This window comes from Mixia osmundae (genome assembly GCF_000708205.1).
Source record: "Mixia osmundae IAM 14324 unplaced genomic scaffold scaffold_1, whole genome shotgun sequence".
NCBI classification, from domain to species: domain Eukaryota; kingdom Fungi; phylum Basidiomycota; class Mixiomycetes; order Mixiales; family Mixiaceae; genus Mixia; species Mixia osmundae.
The window spans coordinates 1,112,711-1,132,156 of NW_014575563.1; the positions used below are offsets into that span (position 1 = coordinate 1,112,711).

A 19,446-nucleotide genomic window follows, 5' to 3' on the forward strand; every position below is an offset into this window, starting at 1 on the left:
AGCTTGTGAGACACGCAAGACGCAAGCGCTCGTCACTCGGTCAGAGGGCGAACAGAGACTGTCTGCCGACCTCGACAAGTGACAGTTGAGGCGCTCCCCGCCCTCGACCGCGCGCGCAAAAAGTGAAAGAGAGCTCTTGACTGAGTCACCCTTCCACACTCCTTCTCGTCGCCCTGTCTGCTTGCTCTGCCATACCTGAAGCAAGATGGTGGGTGCAGATCAGATCAAGATCGACGATGACGACGAGTCTGTCGCCAAAGCGTACCTCCGTGACACGGCAGGCTCGACGCAGGCCAATGGCATCGACGTCGACTCGCCCTTTTCAGAGTCAGACGACAAGCCAGCGGACGGGCGGACGGGCGCATACGTTGAGGGGACCCGGCGGATCTACTTTGATCGGGACAATGTGCCCATTGCAGACCCAGAAGACGACGGTCCCTTGCCAATGTATTGGCATGTTGACGATCCCTGGACGATGACAGACAACTACTTCTCCAGTGGGCCAAAGAAACAGATCAAGTCTCTCGTGTCCCAGCAGATCGACTCCTTCAACGATTTCCTCAACAACAGTATGCAGGAAATCGTCGACGAGAACTCAAAGCTCGTACTCGATCAAGAGCTGCAGTTCCAAGGCACCGCAGAGAAGCTGAGGAGATATGAGATCAACTTTGGCCAGGTCTATCTGTCGCAACCCACTCAGACCGAAGCAGACGGATCTGTCGCCGCTCTCTTCCCCCAAGAGGCTCGACTCAGGAACCTCACTTATTCGTCACCCCTCTATGTCGACGTCAGTATGACCGTCAAAGTACCCCATCCCGATGGCGAGCTCGATGAGAACGGTGAGATCGAATGGATCACAGAGGAGGACGAGGCGGGCATGCAACAGATCTCCCAGCACCGAGAATATCTCGGCAAGGTGAGTTGAAATCTGACAGCCTTGCCTTGCAAGGTGACAAAGCTTGTACCGCAGGTTCCGATGATGATCAAGTCCAGATTCTGTCATCTGCTCAAGATGGAAGAGGACGCACTTTTCAATGCTGACGAGTGCCCGCTTGACAAGGGAGGTTACTTTATCATCAACGGCTCCGAAAAGGTCCTCATTGCGCAAGAGAGAATGGCGGGCAACACCGTTTACGTCTTTGGCAAAGCTCCTCCGTCGCCCATTGCCTACCTAGCAGAGATCCGCAGTGTCGTCGAGTCGGGCAGTCAGACACCCTCCAGCTTGACCGTCAAGATGATGCGGGCCGGCAATCCCGACAAAGTTGGTGGCGCGACAGGCTCAGTCATCCGTGTTACTCTGCCTTATATTCGTGCCGATATACCGATCCTAGTCGTCTTCCGTGCGCTGGGCATCATACCCGACAAGGACATTCTCCAGCACATCTGTTACGATCCCAACGACACCGACATGTACGAGCTGCTCAAGCCTTCCCTAGAAGAGGCCTTCCCCGTGCAAGATCAGAACGTCGCTCTCGACTTTATTGGGCGACGTGGTACTGCTGCCGGACTCACTCGCGACAAGCGTATCCAGTACGCTCGCGATGTCTTGCAAAAGGAGGTCTTGCCGCACGTCTCGACATCTGCAGGCTCACATCAAAAGAAGGCCTACTTCTTCGGCTACATGATCCACCGACTGCTCATGGCGGCCATGCAAAGAAGAGACCTAGACGATCGTGATCACTTTGGCAAGAAGAGACTCGATCTGGCAGGCCCACTTGTTGCCAGTCTTTTCCGAACGCTCTTCAAGAAGATGATCAAAGACGTCTACCGGTACCTGCAAAAGTGCGTCGACACGCAGAAGGAGTTCAAGATGAACAATGCCATACGAGCCTCAACGATCACGAACGGACTCAAGTATTCTCTCGCTACAGGCAATTGGGGCGAACAGAAGAAAGCAGCCGCAGCTCGCGCGGGTGTCTCGCAAGTGCTCAACCGTTATACGTTTGCGTCGACCCTATCGCATTTGCGAAGGACGAATACACCAATTGGTCGTGATGGCAAGATCGCGAAACCTCGTCAGTTGCATAACACACATTGGGGTATGGTCTGTCCTGCCGAGACGCCTGAAGGTCAAGCGTGCGGTCTGGTCAAAAACTTGGCTCTGATGTCCTACATCACCGTCGGCACGGCGATAAGACCGATCATCGACTTTTTGCAAGATTGGGGGTCAGTCTCGCTCGAAGAAGTGACGGATCTGCGCAAAGGTGCCAAAGTCTTTGTCAACGGTTTCTGGCAAGGCGTGCATCCCAACCCAGATGTACTCATGAAGGTCTTGCTCAGATTGCGACGAACCGGTACTCTCAACAAGTCTGTCAGTATCGTCCGAGATATTCGCGAGCGCGAGATCCGGATCTTCGCCGACCCTGGTCGTGTCTGTCGACCGCTCCTCATTGTGCAAGACCAGCAGCTACGTCTAAGACGCTGTCATCTTGACTTGCTCATGCGCGATCCGGCTTCCGACTACGCTGCAGGCTTTGACGACATGACAAACTGGGGTATCGTCGAGTTTCTCGATGCTGAAGAGGAAGAGATGGCCATGATCTGCATGACCTATGAGGACCTCGAAGCTGCTTACTATGCTCATGATAAGGATCACGCAAAACAAGGAGTTGATCCCACTGCTCGGTTGCGCTCTGCCATTACGGCCAGTCAAGCTCAGCGATGGACCCATTGCGAGATCCATCCAGCTATGATCTTGGGTATCTGTGCTTCCATCATTCCTTTCCCTGATCACAATCAGTCACCTCGTAACACATATCAGTCTGCGATGGGCAAGCAAGCCATGGGCGTCTACCTGACCAATTATCAAGTCCGTCTCGATACAATGGCAAACATTCTGTTCTACCCGCAAAAGCCGCTGGCCACTACGCGATCGATGGACTATCTGCACTTCAGACAATTACCTGCCGGTCAAAATGCTATCGTTGCCATTTTATGCTATTCGGGCTATAACCAAGAAGATTCGGTCATCATGAACCAAAGCGCTATCGATCGCGGTCTCTTCAGAAGTTTCTACTACCGTACTTATATGGATACCGAGAAACGGCAAGGTGCGCTACAGATGGAGAGCTTCGAGAAGCCAAGTCGACTTGATACGCTCCGTCTCAAGCGAGGTACGTACGACAAGCTAGGCGATGATGGCTTTGTGCGCGTGGGCGAGCAAGTCAGAGGTGGTGATATTATCATTGGTAAGACTGCTCCGATTGCGCCAGACTCTGAAGAGCTCGGTCAGCGAACGAAAGATCACGTCAAGCGAGATGTGTCGACGCCTCTCAAGAGCACCGAAGAGGGCTACATCGATCGTGTCATGATCACAACGAACGCAGACGGACTCAAGTTTGCAAAAGTACGAGTTCGCTCTACTCGCATACCTCAGACGGGCGACAAGTTTGCCTCGCGTCATGGTCAGAAGGGTACGATCGGTATCACCTACCAGCAGAACGATATGCCTTTCACGTCAGAAGGCATCGTACCGGATCTCATCATCAATCCACACGCTATCCCTTCGCGAATGACGATTGGCCATTTGGTCGAATGTCTGCTCAGCAAAGTTTCCGCTCTGACGGGCCAAGAAGGCGATGCTACGCCCTTTTCCGATGTCACTGTTGATTCGGTTTCGTCTGTACTTAAAGCTCAAGGGTTCCAAGATCGTGGTCTGGAGATCATGTCGAATGGTCATACGGGTCGCAAGCTGGCTGCGCAGGTCTATCTCGGTCCGACATACTATCAGCGTCTGAAGCATATGGTCGATGACAAGATCCATTCTCGGGCTCGTGGCCCGGTGCAGATCCTGACGCGTCAGCCTGTCGAAGGTCGTAGTCGAGATGGCGGTCTCCGATTTGGAGAAATGGAGCGAGATTGGTCAGTGCCGGGGTCATTCAAGCTGGCATACGCTTACTTTGTGTCTGCACGCGGACAGCATGATCGCACATGGCGTCGCAGGATTCCTCAAGGAACGTATGTTCGAGGCGAGCGACGCTTTCCGCATTCATGTCTGCGATATGTGCGTCCACTGACTGCTGCCTTTCTGTACTATGCTGACATCCATCCCAGTTGCGGCATGACTGCGATTGCCAACCTGATGAAGCAAACCTTCGAGTGCCGAGCATGCAAGAACAAGACGGCCATCTCGCAAGTCCTCGTGCCCTACAGCGCCAAGCTGCTCTTCTCCGTAGGTCTCCGAGATGCGTTCAAAGCCTTGTTTTGAAACGACTTGCCCGTCCACAGGAACTCCAAGCGATGAATATAGCGACGCGCATTGTATTCACAAAGGGTGCTGGCGCACGACAGAACGAAAATCCGGGCCAACAGGCAATGGTCAACGGTCACGGGGCAGACTCGCCCTCCAGCCGGGCCAGCTCTTCACCTAGCAGCAATGGCTTCGCAGGCACGCCGCCGCCTATGTAGATCGGCACTACTTCGGCCGTCTCACAGATTGTTGTACTACTCGCTCAGGTCAATGCACTTCGAGCGAATGAAAAAAAGGGTGCATTGCTATTGAGGTAGCTTTGTATTCGCAAATGTCTTGCCTGCGCGCTCAATCGGCTCGCTGTCAGCGTATGATCTGTTGATGCGCCGAAGCCTGGCCCACCTCTCGCTGGAGCACGCCGTAACAAGCGGACGAGCATGACTGCGGTGATGGCCTGCTTGCTTGGTGAGGCTGGATCTTCCACAGACGAGCCTCTGACGTACCGATAATGCATACCAGGTGACTGCGTACGTTGCGTGCATGTTGCGCAGCTCAATCGTTGCAGATCGACCGACTGGGATGCCTCGCTGTAGCTGCGCAGCAGACTCGCCTGCATGTCCTTCTGTTCGCCCAGAGCAACGTCAGAGCCAAGGCAACTGGGAGCAACCTCTGTGACGAACCAAAGATATCGTCAACGAGCACGGGTGAGGCTCCGCAGTAGTGGGCCATGGCGTCGATGTCTGCAAAATTCCACTGGCCTCGTTCGGGGGAGTTGGGCGGTGTGAACATGTTCTTGCGGTCTTGCGTACGCAACATGCCCACCATGCGAAACAGACCTGCTGTCTGTGCGGTTCAGGCAGCTTCAGGCTGTGCAACACCCCTGAAAGGCAGCGAGACGCACGAGAGACTCTGGCCGGGTGGATTGATCCATCTTCTCCCGGGGGACGAAGCCGCGATTGACGAGGATGGTCTCGCCTCCTTCGCGTCGAAGAGGGGTGATGAGGAAGTAGCCCAGCACGTTGTCCTTTGTCCTTGGCCCGAGCAAGATCTCCTTTGAGTGGTCAAACTCGCCTTCGACGTATACCTTGCGCCAGGCAAACTCAGGTATCGCTTCGGGGCTGCTCGCATTGTGAGCGTTGCACACACCGCAGTGGGGCGAGCCTACTTGACTTTGCGCGGCAGCCTGAGTGTGTCCCGCTGTAGCTTCTCCTCTAGCTCGTCGATGAGGGCTACTTTCCACCTGAGCCGTTTGATCTGCCATGATCCGAGTGCAAATGCAACGAGAGGCTGCAGACGTGCATCAGACAGTATCTTGCCAGATGAGGGTGAGTCGTGGGCCTACAATGCATGCTAGTACGATCGTTGCACCTGACAGTCGGGAGAGTGCAGAGGGAGGTGGCGCACGAGTGGCTTCGTCATAGTCGTAAGATGAGTTATGCCTCGGTTGCGATGAGCTCGGCCATTTCGTCTGTGCAGGTCGACTCCTCGCGGCGATCGAATGGAGCTGCACTTGTCGGAGTGCTCTACTTGGTGGTATCAAGGGCTTCGCTAGGGTTGCCGTGCCCAGCAGAGTCTGTGCAAGGCTCCTGTTCATGGCTGCAGTGATCGGTGATGTCAACGACCGACGCGATAGCAAAATGTCAAGCACGTCAAGAGGGAAACGATGCAATCTCTAAGTAGCTATACATGAGATGCGAGCAATGCAATGCAGAGTATGCCAGACGTCAGTTGCGAGATGCGAGATGCAGTCGTAGGTAGCAATAAGCAGATGGCAGGAGATGATGCGACGGATGCAAACGAGTGGGTAATGCGAGCTACGAAACAGCCGTCGACAGAGATTGCGAGAATGCGTTAGTGCGAATAGTTGGGCGTCGAACAGATGAGATGCGAGTGTGAGGATGTATATGTGCAGATGCGAGGTATAGATGCGAATGACAGAATGCGAAATAAGTATCAAGCGAGCCTGAAGAGGCAAATGCTAGGCGGCGATGGGCGAGCCAAGCGAGTTAAAGGCATTTAAAGGCATTGCCAGGTATGGTAAAGTCAAATTGATCGCCAAGATGGGGCAGCTCAGCAAACTGATGAGCCGGTGAGTAGTCCATCGCAGGTAAAGCGACGACACGATCCCAGTAAGCTGCCATCTCAGACTCGAGCTCGTCGTATGACGACTCTTGCTTGAGCGATTGACGCAGGGCATCGAGGGGATAGGGCGCCAGAGTGAGTTCGCCGGCGTTGGCTTTGATGAACGGTCCTTCCGCTACCTGAGTGTGAGCAGCGTTGAAGTCCCATTCCTGCAGGCAGATGGCTTCGTCGATAGTGCTGATGGCCTGATCAATACATTCCGACGCAACGGACGATTCGCGAGACCAAGCGACAGAGGTATAGCCAAGTGCGCCAGAATCGTTCGCAATTTTATACTCGCCTTGTACAGCTTCATTGCTGGGACTTTCCGCTTTGACGTGATTAGGAGCAGGCGTCTCTTGCTCGGGCGAAGCTTCGTCTTCCTCCTCCATAGCTTCCCAATCCGCATCCGCCTCGTCATCGGTGGCGTCGTCAGAACAAGTCGACTTGTATTTTGCAGGCTTATAGGCGCTTTTCTGCGGTTGTTTCGCGCTGCCCGCCCTCTTACGACGCTGGCGAGCATTGGCAAACTGTTTGCAGCCATGAGCTTTTTGTGTTTTTGCAAAGTAGACAAAGGCGCGCTCACCCAGACGGAGACTTGACGCGATTTGAGGCCTGTTGCTGCTGCGAGGCACTCCTTTTCGGCTGGTGTGAGCTTATTGGACTGTTGCCATGCTGCTTCTAGTAGGGCAGCCACGCGTGGGTTGAAGGTCCCGGTAGAATCTATTGCAGGCGTCGGGCGCGCATATGCTGCTTTGACGATTTTGAGGCCTTCGCGCGAGAACAGGTTTACGGCTCTGTGCATTTCAGCCTGCGCACGATCTTCGAGAGCTGTGCATAATCGATGTGCGAGCTTGCTCAGATCACTGTCATGGCTTGTGTCTGCAATAGCTATTATTTTGGCAGCACTGACTTGGGCGTCCGATCTGATATCTCGAACGGCATCATCATAGCAGTCAGACAAGGCTTTACTGAGTGATGTGACAGTATTGTGGTCGCCAATAAGTCTGAAACTTCGCTGCTCGAATTCTTGCCAGCACACTGGCTGGCAAACAGGGATGAAAGACTTGTAGGCGACCGAAACATGGGCCGTAGACGACAGGACTGGAAGCTGAGACACTTGCTGGGCGAGATGCGTGGATAACTGAGCCCAGTCTATTGCCGTGCTTTGCGCCATGAGTCGGTGCCTGCCTGAATATAGGAGACACACGTGGGTACACGAACGCTCTGGACGAGCGCGTGTGGCCATGCATATCTCCGCCGCGCTCCGCAACGTGATCTGTCTCCTGGCGCGCCAGACCGTCGTGTCACAACGAGACTATGCAGGCATGGAAGGCATTATAGATCATCTCGGTATCCTTCTCATCGAGGCTTCGGCCTTCGACGATGCTGCGGCCAGGCAGGCGCTGCGAGAGAGCATCTCGTTACAGTCTCGCACTGATCAAGAGCTAGCCGAGCTGCCCTCGGAAGCAGTCACAAAGCTATGCATGCTAGCCCTTTTTGCGAATACGCATTGCGAGTATGGTCGACTTGTAAGCAAAACAGTCACTGTCAGCCTAATGCAAACCTCGGACCTGCTCTCATCGCATAATTCAACGAAGGCACCCACGCATCACTCCCTCATCAGCTCGCCCAAGTCATCGCAAACGGGAGCAGACCTCATAGACTATACACCATGGCGTCAGTGGATTCTCGACCACCTCGCTTGGCCATTCCCAAAGCCAGAAAGTAAGCATCTTAGCCCAAACAAAGGCATCGCGAGCTGACGCCTTTGTTCAGACAAGCATGCGATGGTATGCCTCATCAATGGCCACACAACCGTCAAGCGTCTTCAGACCTGGCTCGTCAATGCTCGTCGTCGTTCGGGCTGGAATACGTTCTACAAGACGCATGCAAAGAGCAAGCAGGAGCTCATGAAGGCACTTGTCAAGGCAATCGAATCTGACAAGTCGGGCGTCAAACCTCAAGCACGCAAGGACTACTTTGCCGTCAAGCAGTTCTTCGCTTCGGGCGGTCGTGATACTGTGGCACCTTGGCTCGAGAACCTCATTGCCGAATCGCAAGTGGCTAGTGCCCGCCCGATGATCATGTCGCGCGCATCGCAAGACTCGTCAGATTCGGGTCGCTTCACAGAGCTCACCAATGCGCCCATTACGCCTACCTTCAGCATCGATACCTGGCCCAGTCCTTCGCACGCCTCCCAGGGTGTCACACCTTCGCCCGTCGACGCTCGGCCTTTCGAAAGCGACTGGCTAGACGTACCTGAACGTCGCGCTCCGTCTGGTCGAACTGCTCGTGTAGACTATAGCACGCTCGATCGTTCGCCGTCGCCTCTGTCGGATCTGTCTGATGCGGCCAGCGAATACGAAGAGGAGCGCGTTGTTTGCGCTTCTACCTGGCTGCGCGAGAACGAGATCCGCACACCTATGCTGACTAACTACGACCGCAAGAATCTCACCCCTATGTATACCTCAAACGCTGGTCGTCACTGAGCTATCCTTCACGCGCTGTCGCCCTCGCAACCTCACATTCGCACTACATATCGCATCCTCGCATCCTCGCAAATCACTCGCAGCCTATCGTTGTACAATCTATTGCATGCATTCTCAGTTCTATCACTCCTACAGAGTGATCAGATCAGGCATGAGTGTGAGCAGACCAGCTCGAGTCCAGCAGCTATGCCATTGCTTCACATCGTGGAGCGTTAGCGAAGCAGCCGATCTGAGTTCGCTCGACTCTTCGAGCGTCTTTGTCTGCCGGAGCGTCAGGGCGCCGGTCGAAAGAGCCATGCCAGTGTAAAAGTCCAGCAGCTTCAGTGCAGGATTAGCATGAGCTGCGTCGGCCGCGCCGTTCGTCTGACCAGACTTGCGAAGTCTCTCGAGCCAAGTGGGATAGTCCACGAGCTTCGCGCCCAGAAGCTGGGAGAAGCGTTCGAAGATATCGTGCCAAGCCAAACGCTCATGATGGATAAGATGACGGTAGGCGACGCCTTGCCGCGATTGTAGAGCGAATTCGGCAGTCGACCGACCTGCCACATCGATCGGGAGCCAATCGACTTGCTGAGCCATATCGGGCAGCTCGCCCAGCATCTCGCCGCTCTTGACAATCGCAGGCACCCAGTCACTCGAAGCCCAGTATCCGCTCGACGTTGCACCGCAAAGCTGGCCAATGCGGAGGATCGTCACGGGCAAGCCGTGCAGCTCAGATGCGGCAAATAGGACTTCCTCGCCCACTCGCTTCGATTCGCCATAGCCATTTCCGAGCGAGACTGCAAGATCGGGCAGGCGTTCTTCCGGGACGGATTTGCTAGAGCGATACGACATCAGCGTGCCGATGGACGAGGTAAAGACAAAGTGAGGCGGCTGAGGCCGTGGTGAAGCGAGCGCAAAATCGACAAGCCGACGCACGCTACATACGAGAGGTTCGAAGGAAGCAAGCGAGAGGCTGAAGTTGAGTTGCCAAGAATTATGGATGATGGTCGTCAGCGAGCATCGGATCTGTGTCACCGTATCAGAATGGAGATCGCTCTATGCCAACAAGGCGCACCTCATCATAGACATCATCGGCCAGACCGAGTGAGACCTCGGAGAGATCGCCTGCAAGTAAGGCGAGCTTGGGCGAGGACAGGAGAGCAGCATCGATGCCAACGTCTAGGAATGCAGTTCGCTGTCGCTCTTGTACCGTCTTTCGCGTCGAGCGACGATTGAGAGCATAGACGCGGCAGACGGCAGGATCGTTCAGCAAGCGAGCCAGCGCGAAAGCACCGAGGCCACCTGTCGATCCGGTGAGCAGTACTACTGCGCCCGTCGTCGCAATGACATTGTCTGGATTGACGACATGATTTGCGAATGACTGAGTGTACTTGTCGACCATCTCTGTCATTGCTTCGAGCTTGGTAGCAGCATACGAGTCCTCGCCGCCGCCAGAAATCAGACGAGTCAGCTCGCCGGACAGACGAGCGATCGTGGGAAAGCGAAAGACGATGTTGCTTGACATTCGATCAGCGATCCGAGGCAACAGTAAGCGCAGCGAGGAGAAGATCCGCATTGCAAAGAGCGAGTCGCAGCCCAGGTTGAAGATGTCGTCGTTGTCGTCCGCACGTACACTGAGCACTGGCTTGAGCTTTGTATTGACGAGGTCTCGTACGAAGGTGAGGATAGAGGCTGGGGTCAGATCCGCTGGCGCGGCAACATCGTCATGACTAGCAGAAGAGGCGAGCGCGTCGATTTCGGTCTCATAGGCCTTGATGAGAGCGACCTTCTTGACGCTGCCCTTCTGGGTGAGGTAGTCGCTGATGGGCTTGCTAGTATGCACAAAGACAATGGACTCGATGAATAACCTGGCATGAGCAGGCGCGATCTTATTTGCCTTGTCGAGATCGGGTCGCAACTCTCGTTTGAGCGTTTCATGAGCTTCCATGTCATCTGGCGCAATCGGTCTGGCAGGATCGATGAGGACACCAGCAGACTCCCGACCGCGGCCAAAGATGATGGCGGTACTGATCAAAGGCGAAGCATTGAGCACGTCTTCAATGGGTGCAGGAGCAATCTTCTCGCCGGTAGAGAGCATGATCTGATCGTCCGCTCGTCCGACAATGGCAAATCGAAGCGGGTCTGTCGCGTGCTGCTCCATGAGATCTTTTGTGGGGTATGCACGATGCACCCTGCCATCGAACGGGCTCTTGAACTCTGATCCAGTAACGGAGAGAGGGTGATAGCGCTCGTGCTCGAGCACAAACAGTTCGTAAATCCCTGAGCCGGCAGCAGTCTCTTCCAATCGAGGCAAACGTTGGGGTGAAAAGGCATTGTATCGCCATTCGCCTGGGCCCCCATCCGTGGCAGGCGTGATAGACTGCAGGAAGCCAGTCTCGGTAGCTCCGAACTGCTCGTCCGTCAGTGTGACCCTGCAGATCCGAGAAAGGACGTACAGCATTGATGACGACGATGCCTTGAGTATTGAGGTAGTCGCCGATCTCGGTAGACAGAGGCCCGCCGCCCGAGAAGACGGCCTTGAAGCCTTTCAGACGAGCCAGCAAGGCAGGATCCTTCGCCATGCCCTCTACAATCGACGGCGTGAGAGTGGGCAGACGAACATTCGTTGCCTCAAACACATCGAGCAGATTGGACGGATCGGGTACGATGGGATCTTCACCGAGCTTAGCAGGCTCAAAGACGGCGAGCACACCGCCCGTAGCTGCAGTGGCGCACATGCCGACAGCAACGCCATAGGTATGCTGAACTGGCAGTCCTGCCGAGCCGTATCGCACGCCTGCTTCTGGATCACGTAGACGCCAGTGGCTGAGCCAGTCTGCTAAGACGCGGTAGGTGAGACGAACGACTTTGGGCACGCTCGTGGTACCGGATGAATGAAGCAAGAGGGGGCTATGATTGAGCCAGAGATTGCTCGTCTTTGTAATAGGCGAGAGGTGAGAGGGTGTCTCATCAGCGTCGAAGAGCAGCTCTCGATGAGGTGCATGAACAGCAACGATGGCATGATCTTGTGCTTGGAGAGATGCAATGACGCCTGCAGCGAGACGATCTAGGTTGGTTTTGATCGAATCAGGCTCAGTAGGCTCGTACTCGACGAGGACGATGCGGCAGTTGACTGTCTTGAGCAGATGTTCCTGTGCATGGGCAGAATTGCGCGGCGAGAGCGGAAAGACGGTGTAGCCAGCTCTCATGATGCCGTACATGAGCGCGTACGTGACGATGGAGTCGCCGCGGGTCATGATGCAGATCGTCTCTGTTGGCCCATCGTAGCCGTCGAGCACAGGCGGCAATGGACTGTCGAGCTTGGCTACAGCATCGCTTACGAGATGAGCCGCTCTCAGTGCAGCCTGAGCGAACTCGCGCCAAGTGACCTCTTGCGTTCCTGAGCCATCTCGCAGGGGAAAGACGGCGTAGAGGTGATCGGGCGATTTCTCGAGGTGGTGATCGATCATCTCTGGACACCACTGCCCGTTCTTGCCATCCTCATGGGCCAGCTGAGGCGCGGTGAAGTCTCCTTTGACATTGGACGGCACGATCTTCTGAGCTTGTTTGTCTGGGTCGTTAGGCCAGAGGATGCGCCGTCCGTCTGATGTGTATTCGATGAGCATGGTGCGTCTTCAGAGTGCTAGAAGCAGGTGCAGCAGCGAGACAAGGGAGCAGTGCGGCCGAGGTGAAATCTCAGGTTGCCACGAGGTCAAAGCTCCATTGCCGTGCGTGCCGGCTAGGTCGCTTCGAGGGTCTGCCGTTTCGTCTCAGAGGTCCCGACGCATCAGCACATGAGGCGAATCGTCTTCCATGAATTGCTCGCCGATGAGCCTGTAGCCCAGCCTGTGGATCTGTCAGCCTCAAGCTCGAGCAGATGAAGCATAGCCTGACTTTTGATAGAAGCCTCGAGCCTGGAGCTGAGCGTGCAGACTGATCTCTGTCGCTAGCTGGTGATCCCTGACATAGTGCTCCATGGCGAGACAGATGATCCTTCCTGCGCCCTTGCCCCTCGCTTCCTTGAGCAATGCCAAGCGACCGAGTTTCGTCTTTGGCCGCATGACGAAGCGGACTGTGCCTATAGCCAGCGGTGGCTGAACTTGCGTATCGAACAGGACAAAGTGTACACAATCGTCATCTTTACCATCTAGCTCTAGCTCTAGTGTGAAGCCTTGCTCCTCTACAAAGACGACCGTCCGAATGTGCAGGTAGTATCTCGATAAGACTTGGCCCGGCGCAGCGAGGACTGCCATGCCTTCCGGTATGAAGTCATAGTGCAGCCTCTCGCCGAGGCTGCTCAATGTGTCTATCGTCATTGCAGTCTATGAGTCGTCAGGAAGATCGCAGGCAGGATGGACCTCAAGCGACGCGACCTAGGTCACCCCCTCGTATCACACGTAGCCTGCGCATGATAAATCCGTGCAATGCAATGACGTTCAATGGAGTGTTCGCAAGAAGCCCTTGTTCGGCACAATGACATGTCTGCCGCCATCTTGACCAGCGATGGGTGGTGCGGGCGCCTCGTCTGCCTTGCATTGCTTATGAATCCGACCGTTGATGAGGATATAATTCAGCTTGTCGTGATCTTGCAGCAGACGTACATCGTCGAGCGGGTTGCCATCGACGAGTAGCAAGTCTGCATAGTAGCCCGGCAAGACTTTGCCGAGCTCGTGAGGCCGCATGAAGATATCGCCACCGAGAGCAGTCGCGGCGAGGATGGCTTCCATGGGTGTGTGGTCGAACAGCTCGACGAACCACTGCAGGTCTCTGGCATACGTGCCATGAGGTGTCCCTGCGACTCGCTCTCAGTACGGTCACGAACGTAGATGAGAAGCGACGTACAAGCAAAGCCGTAGTCGCCACCTGGCAAGATCTTGACACCACGCTTCTTGAACTCCTTCATGGAGCGAATGCAAGCTGCCAGCTCCTTCTTATAGCCGACCGCTTCTGCCTTCTCTGGCGGGTAGCCGAATGCAGCTGCATCGTTCAGTGTTGCGACGATCCAGTTGACGCCGGGCGCGACCCAGATGTGATCTTTGTGCTTCTCAGCGAGATCCCATTCTTCCTTCTCGGCGAAAGAGGCATGATAGATGATATCGACACCGTTCTCGATGCCCACTTTGACAGACTCGCCCGAGCGTGCATGAGCACAGACACGCTTGCCTGCGGCATGTGCGACGTCGCAAGCTGCCTTGGTTTCCTCTACAGAGAAGTAATTGTCCTACGTGTGTCCGTATTGTCAGGATGATCTCTGTGCGAGAGTACGGCTCATACCTCGGCATGCATGCTCTCTGTGATTTCTTCGCCAGACATGCTGAGCTTGATCTGATCTGCACCGAGATCGACATTGGCCTGAGCGACCTGTGCCATCTCCTGCGGGCCATCTGCAAACGCGGTGATGCTCGCAATCAGACAGCCATCACGCTTTGCAATCTCCTTTGCATTGGCGAGGTACCGCGGGCCTGCAATGTCGCCTGCGTTGATCGCATCGCGACAGACGACGTCGAGACGATCTTTTGCGCTCGCTGCACCGAGACAACTGCCGGCGTATGTCAGCGAGCATCAAGCGAGATGGGAGAAGGCTGACCTGGTGAAGCCACTGTCCAGATAGGTTCGAGCAGCGCGAATAGCAAAGAGGAGATGTTCCTCCACTGGCAATTCGCCCAGTGCATCGAGATTACCGCCGTTATTCCATGTAAAGTGTGTGTGTGCATCGCACAGACCGGGCATGAGAGTTCGACCGTTGCCTTCGATGACTCTTGCGCGTTCCTTGTACTGAGCTGGCAGGGTGGCATTGGGCCCAGTGGCAACGATGCGCTGTCCCTTGATGAGGCAGTTGCCCTGGTAGGGTTCTTTGCCGGTACAGTCGAGGATCTTGACGTTGTTGAAGAAGATCACAGACTCTGGGTCAGTCCCAGCGATTCTGCGTGCGCGTGGTCAGCGCCTCGTACTGTTGCGCAACCGTCAGTGCACGCACTCGTGGTTGACAGGCAGCAGAGGATGCTTCGCATAGGGATTCTGGTTGAGTACCTCGCCATGATCGTCGAGGCCTAGCCGTCCGAGTACATCGTTGACCGAATTGTTGCTTGCGACGGGTGCCATGGTTGCAAGGTGAGCGAGATGTTCGAGGAAGTCTGGCCTTATGTCGAGAGGCTAGCCCGGACTTGTACGGCGCAAGACCATCATTGCTTGCTCCGATGGATCAGCTGGCCTCGTCCACGGACAGCAGTGCGCAAAGGAATGCTCCGTTCTTGCTCGAACGCGGGGTAACATCGGACTTGGTCGTTCGGGCTGCGGTACAAGTCCGATATTGCGGAACAAGTCCGATGTCAAGCACTGATCGACTCGCTGACTTGTACCGGCTATGTAGAGTCAGCAGCAGTCTGATAGCAGAGGGTCCTTGCTGCTCGACGCAAGTGCAAAGCAAGCTCAGCTCGACATGTCAACCCGCCTTGTCTCCTACCTCTCCAAGACTTCGGGTCGGATCGCTGTCGGTCGACTGTCCAGCGATGGCAACAGCGTCTGCCCCGTCACTGATTCGTGCGGCAAGCACTACTCCGACTTTTATCAGCTCATCGACGAATGGAACACCAAGCTCGTGCAAGGCAAGGCGCTCGGTGAAGGCACGCCTGTCGAGCAGGTGAATGACATCAAAGTACTCGCACCTTTGCGCGACAGAGACGTGCTAGCCGTCGGCAAGAACTACAAAGCACACGCTGCAGAGTTTCAGAAGTCTGGCTATGACTCGAGCGACAGGAACGAACAGCCCAGCCATCCTGTCATTTTCACCAAGCGCGCTTCCTCTATCATAGCCAATGGCGAGCCCATCTATCCTCACACAGAGTTGTCTGCCACGCTCGACTTTGAGGGCGAGCTCGGTGTCATCGTGGGGCAAGGCGGTCGAGACATAGCTCGAGCAGACGCGCTCAAGCATGTCTTTGGCTATGTCATCATCAACGACATGACCCACAGAGACATGCAACGAGATCACAAGCAGTTCTTCCTGGGCAAGTCCCTCGATACGTTCTGTCCAATGGGTCCCTTCGTCGTACCTGCCACCGAAATCGATGCCACAAAGCTGACACTGACGACTTATATCAATGGCGAAAAGCGTCAGGATCAGCTCACTGGCGAGCTCATCTTCGACATTCCGACGCTCATCGAATCTTGCTCCAAAGGCCTCACATTGCAGAGTGGCGACATCATCGCGAGTGGTACACCGGCCGGCGTTGGCATCGGTCGCTCGCCGCCCGTCTTCCTCAAGCCCGGCGACATGATCGATGTCAGCATCACCGGTTTAGGCACGCTGTCCAATAGAGTCGGCGAGGCTTCTATGGCGCCCCCTCGCATCGATACACTCGCTACCAGTCTTAAGCTCACTTCATCGCCGTGCGTCCTGAGTCATTGCTCTCATATGAGCTAACATCAGAAGCAGGCCCGATAATAATGTAATCGCGCTTGCATCAGGCAAATCGCTACATGTCGAGACGACGGGCTCAGGACCTGCTCTGCTGTTCCTGCACGGCTTAGGTGGCTCCTCACACTTCTGGACAACCGTCATCGACCAGAGTGCGCTATCGTCCTCGCACACGATTATCACATATGACTTCGATGGTCACGGTCAGAGTCCTTTCTCAGGCAATACGCTCTCCGTCACAGAGCTCGCGCAAGATGCCATGGAAGTTCTCGCCGCTCTCAAGATCAGCACAGCGACTATCATCGGGCATTCCCTAGGAGGCGTGAGTTCCTCTGGCGCCAAAGGCTGATCGCTCTGATGGGCATGCAGCTGGTGGCTACGACATTTGCTTCGACATACCCAAAAGCGGTCAACAAGCTCATCCTTGTCGGCGCGGTCAAAGCTATCCCGGAGGCTGCCGCTGCCAACACGATGAACCGTGCTCGCACAGTCAACAACGCCGGTATGTCTGACGTCGCAGCAGCAGTAGCAGAGGCTGCCACCTCGAAGAAGACGAAGAATGGCGGTCGCTTGGCATACAATTACATCAAGACTCTCGTGGCATCGACTAATGCGCCGGCTTATGCTTCTGCTTGTGTAGCACTGGCGACTGCTCAAGATCCCAATTACGCCCAGATTCAGGCAGATACACTCATACTTTCTGGCGCAGAGGATCCAATCTCGCCCAAAGCGACAACCGACTTCCTTGCCAACGCGATCAAGAACTCGCATGTCGTCGTGCTGCCAGATGTCGCACATTGGCATGCTCTAGAAGATTCTGCAGGGACGGCCTCACACATTGCGGATTTTGTGCAATAGAGCTCGAGATCGACTGGACGCTTGCATCTACCCCTACATACAAGCCCACAGGCATTACAACTTCGTGATCATCTGAGCTGAGGTGTGGACCAGAACAGCATGCTTTGGGTGATCGGATCGAGCTCGTGCCAAGTCTGCTGATCCTTGAGATGGTCTGGGAGAAAGCCATCGAGTAGAGAGGCGGCCTCTGCGCCTTCTAGTACCGACATGGGGTCGTACGCTGCGCTTGGCGTGCCAACGCCAAGGAATGAGTCCGGCGGTGCCAGATAGCCGTTGCCCGCGGCTAGTGAGTCCCGACTAGGTGGCAACGATTCATCTGCAGCGGTCATCGTGACGCTGCCATTGCCGTTATGGAGCGCAGGACTTGCGCGACTGGATGGGTCATAAGAAGACTCGCTGATGCGCGGTGCTGGCTCGCCAAGCAGTTGGCATGCCCGTGTCTTGAGCTCGTGCAGTATAGGAAGCGTGCGCTGGACTATCCGGCTCTCAGTGGGCATGTTGGCAAATATGTCGTAGGACAGCTTGAAATCGATCCAGCATTCTGGCTGCATCAGACTACACGTAGCCTTAATGACGACCAGACTCTGTATCACGGCTGCCGTAGCTGCGTGGAAGGCGAAGAACCACCAGTGGAATGCGCTTGCAGGACAAGTCTGGAGAGCTGTCTGCATGATGAGCGTGTGCTGCCTCGCTGATTTGATGCAGGCGACAAAGCTTGCTGCTCGAGGTGACGACAATGGCTCATTCGAGTGTAGCAGCGCTTCGGCGAAGAAGGGTCGATGGATGAATAGCAAAGCTTTGTGGACGAGCAGCTCCAGCATGAGTCGCTGTGGTGCTAGATGGCAGTGCTCGCCGGCCAGACTGGGTGCGCCAAAGCGAAGATAGCTAGGGCTGTTCGATAGAAAGCTGCGTGCTTGCCGGTCCATTTGCAGAATTGTCTTGCTGTCCGGCACATTGCCGCCCGAGAATGCGTCGGACACCTGAGCAAAGAAGCTCGACATTGCATCTAGAGCAAAGGTCAGCTCGTCTCTCGTATGCGAACCCAGATGTACATTTTATGTGATGAAAAGCAACAATGCTTTGTCCCTCGATTCCGCTTGGTTCTTCCGGGAGCTGTGGTGGATCGGCCTCGACTTGCTCATCCGATATCATGTGCGGACGGCCAAAGTTGAGAGATTGCAACCGATCATACGTGATGGACTCTGCAAGGATCCGCTCTCGTCGTGCTACTTGATCGAGCGGCAGTTGCCAGTCTCGGCTGTTCTTGTGCAGACCAGTCGCTTGAGCAATACGTAACGATAGTCCGAGTAGGGGCCATGCTGCCCGGGAGCTCTCCATGTCGCCTCGATTGAATAGAAAAGTGACTACGAGATGAAGCGCTTCGCAAGATGCCGGACTGTGACGGTATAGGAAGTGCTGACCAGACAATGTCAAGCAGTCAAGAGCTGCACAGTACAGGGCAGGAGAACGCTCGTTGGCCATTTGCGTCTCGTTGAGCGGTGCAAAGAGCTCGCCGAGCGCCAAGACCATAAAGACAACCGCGATGCGATGCGCTGGCAGCTTCGCATGGCCAACACTCGTCAGGGTTTGTAAGTCGTCACGTACATCCGGCAGCTCGATGATGCGGTACATCCAGTGCACATGCATCTCGTATCGCTCGAGCGCCCTCGTCACACTCGCCACGTCTCGTAACAGGAACATGTCGGCTTGCAGCTGAGCCGGATCAGTCTCGGCGAAAGGAAAGCCCAAAGAGCCTCTCGGCCTCGCCATTGAAGCAGAAGGAAACGCCGGTCTCATTGCTGGCGGTGGCGATTGGGCTTCGGAGAGCGTGTACAGCGGCGCGCCGGCCTGTCCGACGTATTCGCCCGTTCCATCGGCGTGCAAGGCTATGAAGCCAGATCGAGAGCTCGATGCAGCTGCTGTTGCATAGTCGGGGGAGCCCGCTTGCGTGCTGCCCGTCCGGCTGCTGTCGTGCGATAAATCTCGGATCGTGCTCTGGACAGGCGAGAAGACGTTTGGTAAAGAAGGTCGTCCACGAGTCACTGAATCGCGAGCAGAAGACGTCTGTGATCGTTGTTGATTGGGAGCATGCAGCGAGTCCAATCGGGGACTCGTCTGGCTCGAATGCCGCCTCTGCAGCGGGCTCTTCGGCACATCAGGCCTGTCCTCTGTCAGGCTAGACCTGCGGTGGTGCTTGCCCGTCTCGAGCTTATCGTCTGGACACAGATGGGCAGTCTTTCGACGCAGACAGTTCTCGCAGGGCCATATTCGGTTACATTTCAGCTTGAGGCGGCGACACTCCTCGCACGACTCGACTTTGCGCGAGACGCCCTTCCGACCGGCTCTGTAGGGCCCACTGGATGGGTTCATCGCTGTTGTATAGTTGTATA

General features: G+C 55.4%; 9 protein-coding genes across 9 annotated transcripts; 3 read left to right on the plus strand and 6 right to left on the minus strand.

Annotated features, from left to right (window-relative positions):
• Positions 1–205: 205 nt before the first annotated feature.
• L969DRAFT_14551 (uncharacterized protein) lies at positions 206–4,407 on the plus strand (the record flags this gene model as incomplete). The annotated part of the gene is made up of 5 exons (XM_014714900.1): positions 206–916; positions 971–3,861; positions 3,920–4,003; positions 4,054–4,171; positions 4,228–4,407. The coding sequence occupies 5 exons, from the start codon at positions 206–208 to the stop codon at positions 4,405–4,407; spliced, it is 3,984 nt and encodes a 1,327-aa protein (XP_014570386.1).
• A 77-nt stretch (positions 4,408–4,484) lies between these two features.
• Positions 4,485–5,813, minus strand: L969DRAFT_84203 (uncharacterized protein). Its single transcript, XM_014715483.1, has 7 exons — positions 5,532–5,813; positions 5,355–5,476; positions 5,091–5,307; positions 4,870–5,032; positions 4,693–4,811; positions 4,592–4,643; positions 4,485–4,529 (listed from the first exon to the last, which is right to left on the minus strand). The coding sequence occupies exons 1-7, from the start codon at positions 5,781–5,783 to the stop codon at positions 4,495–4,497; spliced, it is 960 nt and encodes a 319-aa protein (XP_014570969.1). The 5' UTR covers positions 5,784–5,813; the 3' UTR covers positions 4,485–4,494.
• Positions 5,814–5,880: 67 nt separating this feature from the next.
• On the minus strand, positions 5,881–7,535 carry L969DRAFT_56834 (uncharacterized protein). Its single transcript, XM_014715484.1, has 2 exons — positions 6,897–7,535; positions 5,881–6,840 (listed from the first exon to the last, which is right to left on the minus strand). Exons 1-2 carry the CDS (start codon positions 7,485–7,487, stop codon positions 6,196–6,198), a joined length of 1,236 nt encoding a protein of 411 aa, XP_014570970.1. The 5' UTR covers positions 7,488–7,535; the 3' UTR covers positions 5,881–6,195.
• Positions 7,536–7,602: 67 nt separating this feature from the next.
• L969DRAFT_21242 (uncharacterized protein) lies at positions 7,603–8,949 on the plus strand. Its single transcript, XM_014714954.1, has 2 exons — positions 7,603–8,038; positions 8,090–8,949. Exons 1-2 carry the CDS (start codon positions 7,639–7,641, stop codon positions 8,800–8,802), a joined length of 1,113 nt encoding a protein of 370 aa, XP_014570440.1. The 5' UTR covers positions 7,603–7,638; the 3' UTR covers positions 8,803–8,949.
• On the minus strand, positions 8,932–12,407 carry L969DRAFT_91802 (uncharacterized protein; the record flags this gene model as incomplete). The annotated part of the gene is made up of 3 exons (XM_014715485.1): positions 8,932–9,807; positions 9,857–11,191; positions 11,238–12,407. 3 exons carry the CDS (start codon positions 12,405–12,407, stop codon positions 8,932–8,934), a joined length of 3,381 nt encoding a protein of 1,126 aa, XP_014570971.1.
• A 144-nt stretch (positions 12,408–12,551) lies between these two features.
• On the minus strand, positions 12,552–13,097 carry L969DRAFT_14556 (uncharacterized protein; the record flags this gene model as incomplete). Its single annotated transcript, XM_014714901.1, has 2 exons — positions 12,552–12,627; positions 12,676–13,097. 2 exons carry the CDS (start codon positions 13,095–13,097, stop codon positions 12,552–12,554), a joined length of 498 nt encoding a protein of 165 aa, XP_014570387.1.
• A 120-nt stretch (positions 13,098–13,217) lies between these two features.
• On the minus strand, positions 13,218–14,883 carry L969DRAFT_91804 (uncharacterized protein; the record flags this gene model as incomplete). Its single annotated transcript, XM_014715486.1, has 5 exons — positions 13,218–13,573; positions 13,624–14,002; positions 14,056–14,320; positions 14,369–14,704; positions 14,759–14,883. 5 exons carry the CDS (start codon positions 14,881–14,883, stop codon positions 13,218–13,220), a joined length of 1,461 nt encoding a protein of 486 aa, XP_014570972.1.
• On the plus strand, positions 14,765–17,117 carry L969DRAFT_84208 (uncharacterized protein). Its single transcript, XM_014715487.1, has 3 exons — positions 14,765–16,170; positions 16,217–16,520; positions 16,568–17,117. The coding sequence occupies exons 1-3, from the start codon at positions 15,221–15,223 to the stop codon at positions 17,054–17,056; spliced, it is 1,743 nt and encodes a 580-aa protein (XP_014570973.1). The 5' UTR covers positions 14,765–15,220; the 3' UTR covers positions 17,057–17,117.
• A 320-nt stretch (positions 17,118–17,437) lies between these two features.
• Positions 17,438–19,428, minus strand: L969DRAFT_97832 (uncharacterized protein; the record flags this gene model as incomplete). Its single annotated transcript, XM_014715489.1, has 2 exons — positions 17,438–18,062; positions 18,109–19,428. Coding segments are annotated over 2 exons (1,943 nt in total), but the record flags the coding sequence as incomplete, so codon positions are not given.
• Between the last annotated feature and the right edge of the window lie 18 nt (positions 19,429–19,446).

Bases quoted from the DNA above. Each gene is read 5' to 3' on its own strand.
- L969DRAFT_84203 (XM_014715483.1), bottom strand. From the start codon at position 5,783: ATGAACAGGAGCCTTGCACAGACTCTGCTGGGCACGGCAACCCTAGCG. The intron at 5,308-5,354 runs GTAGGCTCGCCC...CAATGCGAGCAG, and splicing joins AGGCTGCCGCGCAAAGTCAA to CCCCGAAGCGATACCTGAGT. The intron at 5,033-5,090 runs GTGCGTCTCGCT...TGAACCGCACAG, and splicing joins CCACCCGGCCAGAGTCTCTC to ACAGCAGGTCTGTTTCGCAT.
- L969DRAFT_56834 (XM_014715484.1), bottom strand. From the start codon at position 7,487: ATGGCGCAAAGCACGGCAATAGACTGGGCTCAGTTATCCACGCATCTC. The intron at 6,841-6,896 runs GTGAGCGCGCCT...GGCTGCAAACAG, and splicing joins CGCGTCAAGTCTCCGTCTGG to TTTGCCAATGCTCGCCAGCG.
- L969DRAFT_21242 (XM_014714954.1), top strand. From the start codon at position 7,639: ATGGAAGGCATTATAGATCATCTCGGTATCCTTCTCATCGAGGCTTCG. The intron at 8,039-8,089 runs GTAAGCATCTTA...GCCTTTGTTCAG, and splicing joins GCCATTCCCAAAGCCAGAAA to ACAAGCATGCGATGGTATGC.
- L969DRAFT_84208 (XM_014715487.1), top strand. From the start codon at position 15,221: ATGTCAACCCGCCTTGTCTCCTACCTCTCCAAGACTTCGGGTCGGATC. The intron at 16,171-16,216 runs GTGCGTCCTGAG...CATCAGAAGCAG, and splicing joins CTTAAGCTCACTTCATCGCC to GCCCGATAATAATGTAATCG. The intron at 16,521-16,567 runs GTGAGTTCCTCT...ATGGGCATGCAG, and splicing joins TCGGGCATTCCCTAGGAGGC to CTGGTGGCTACGACATTTGC.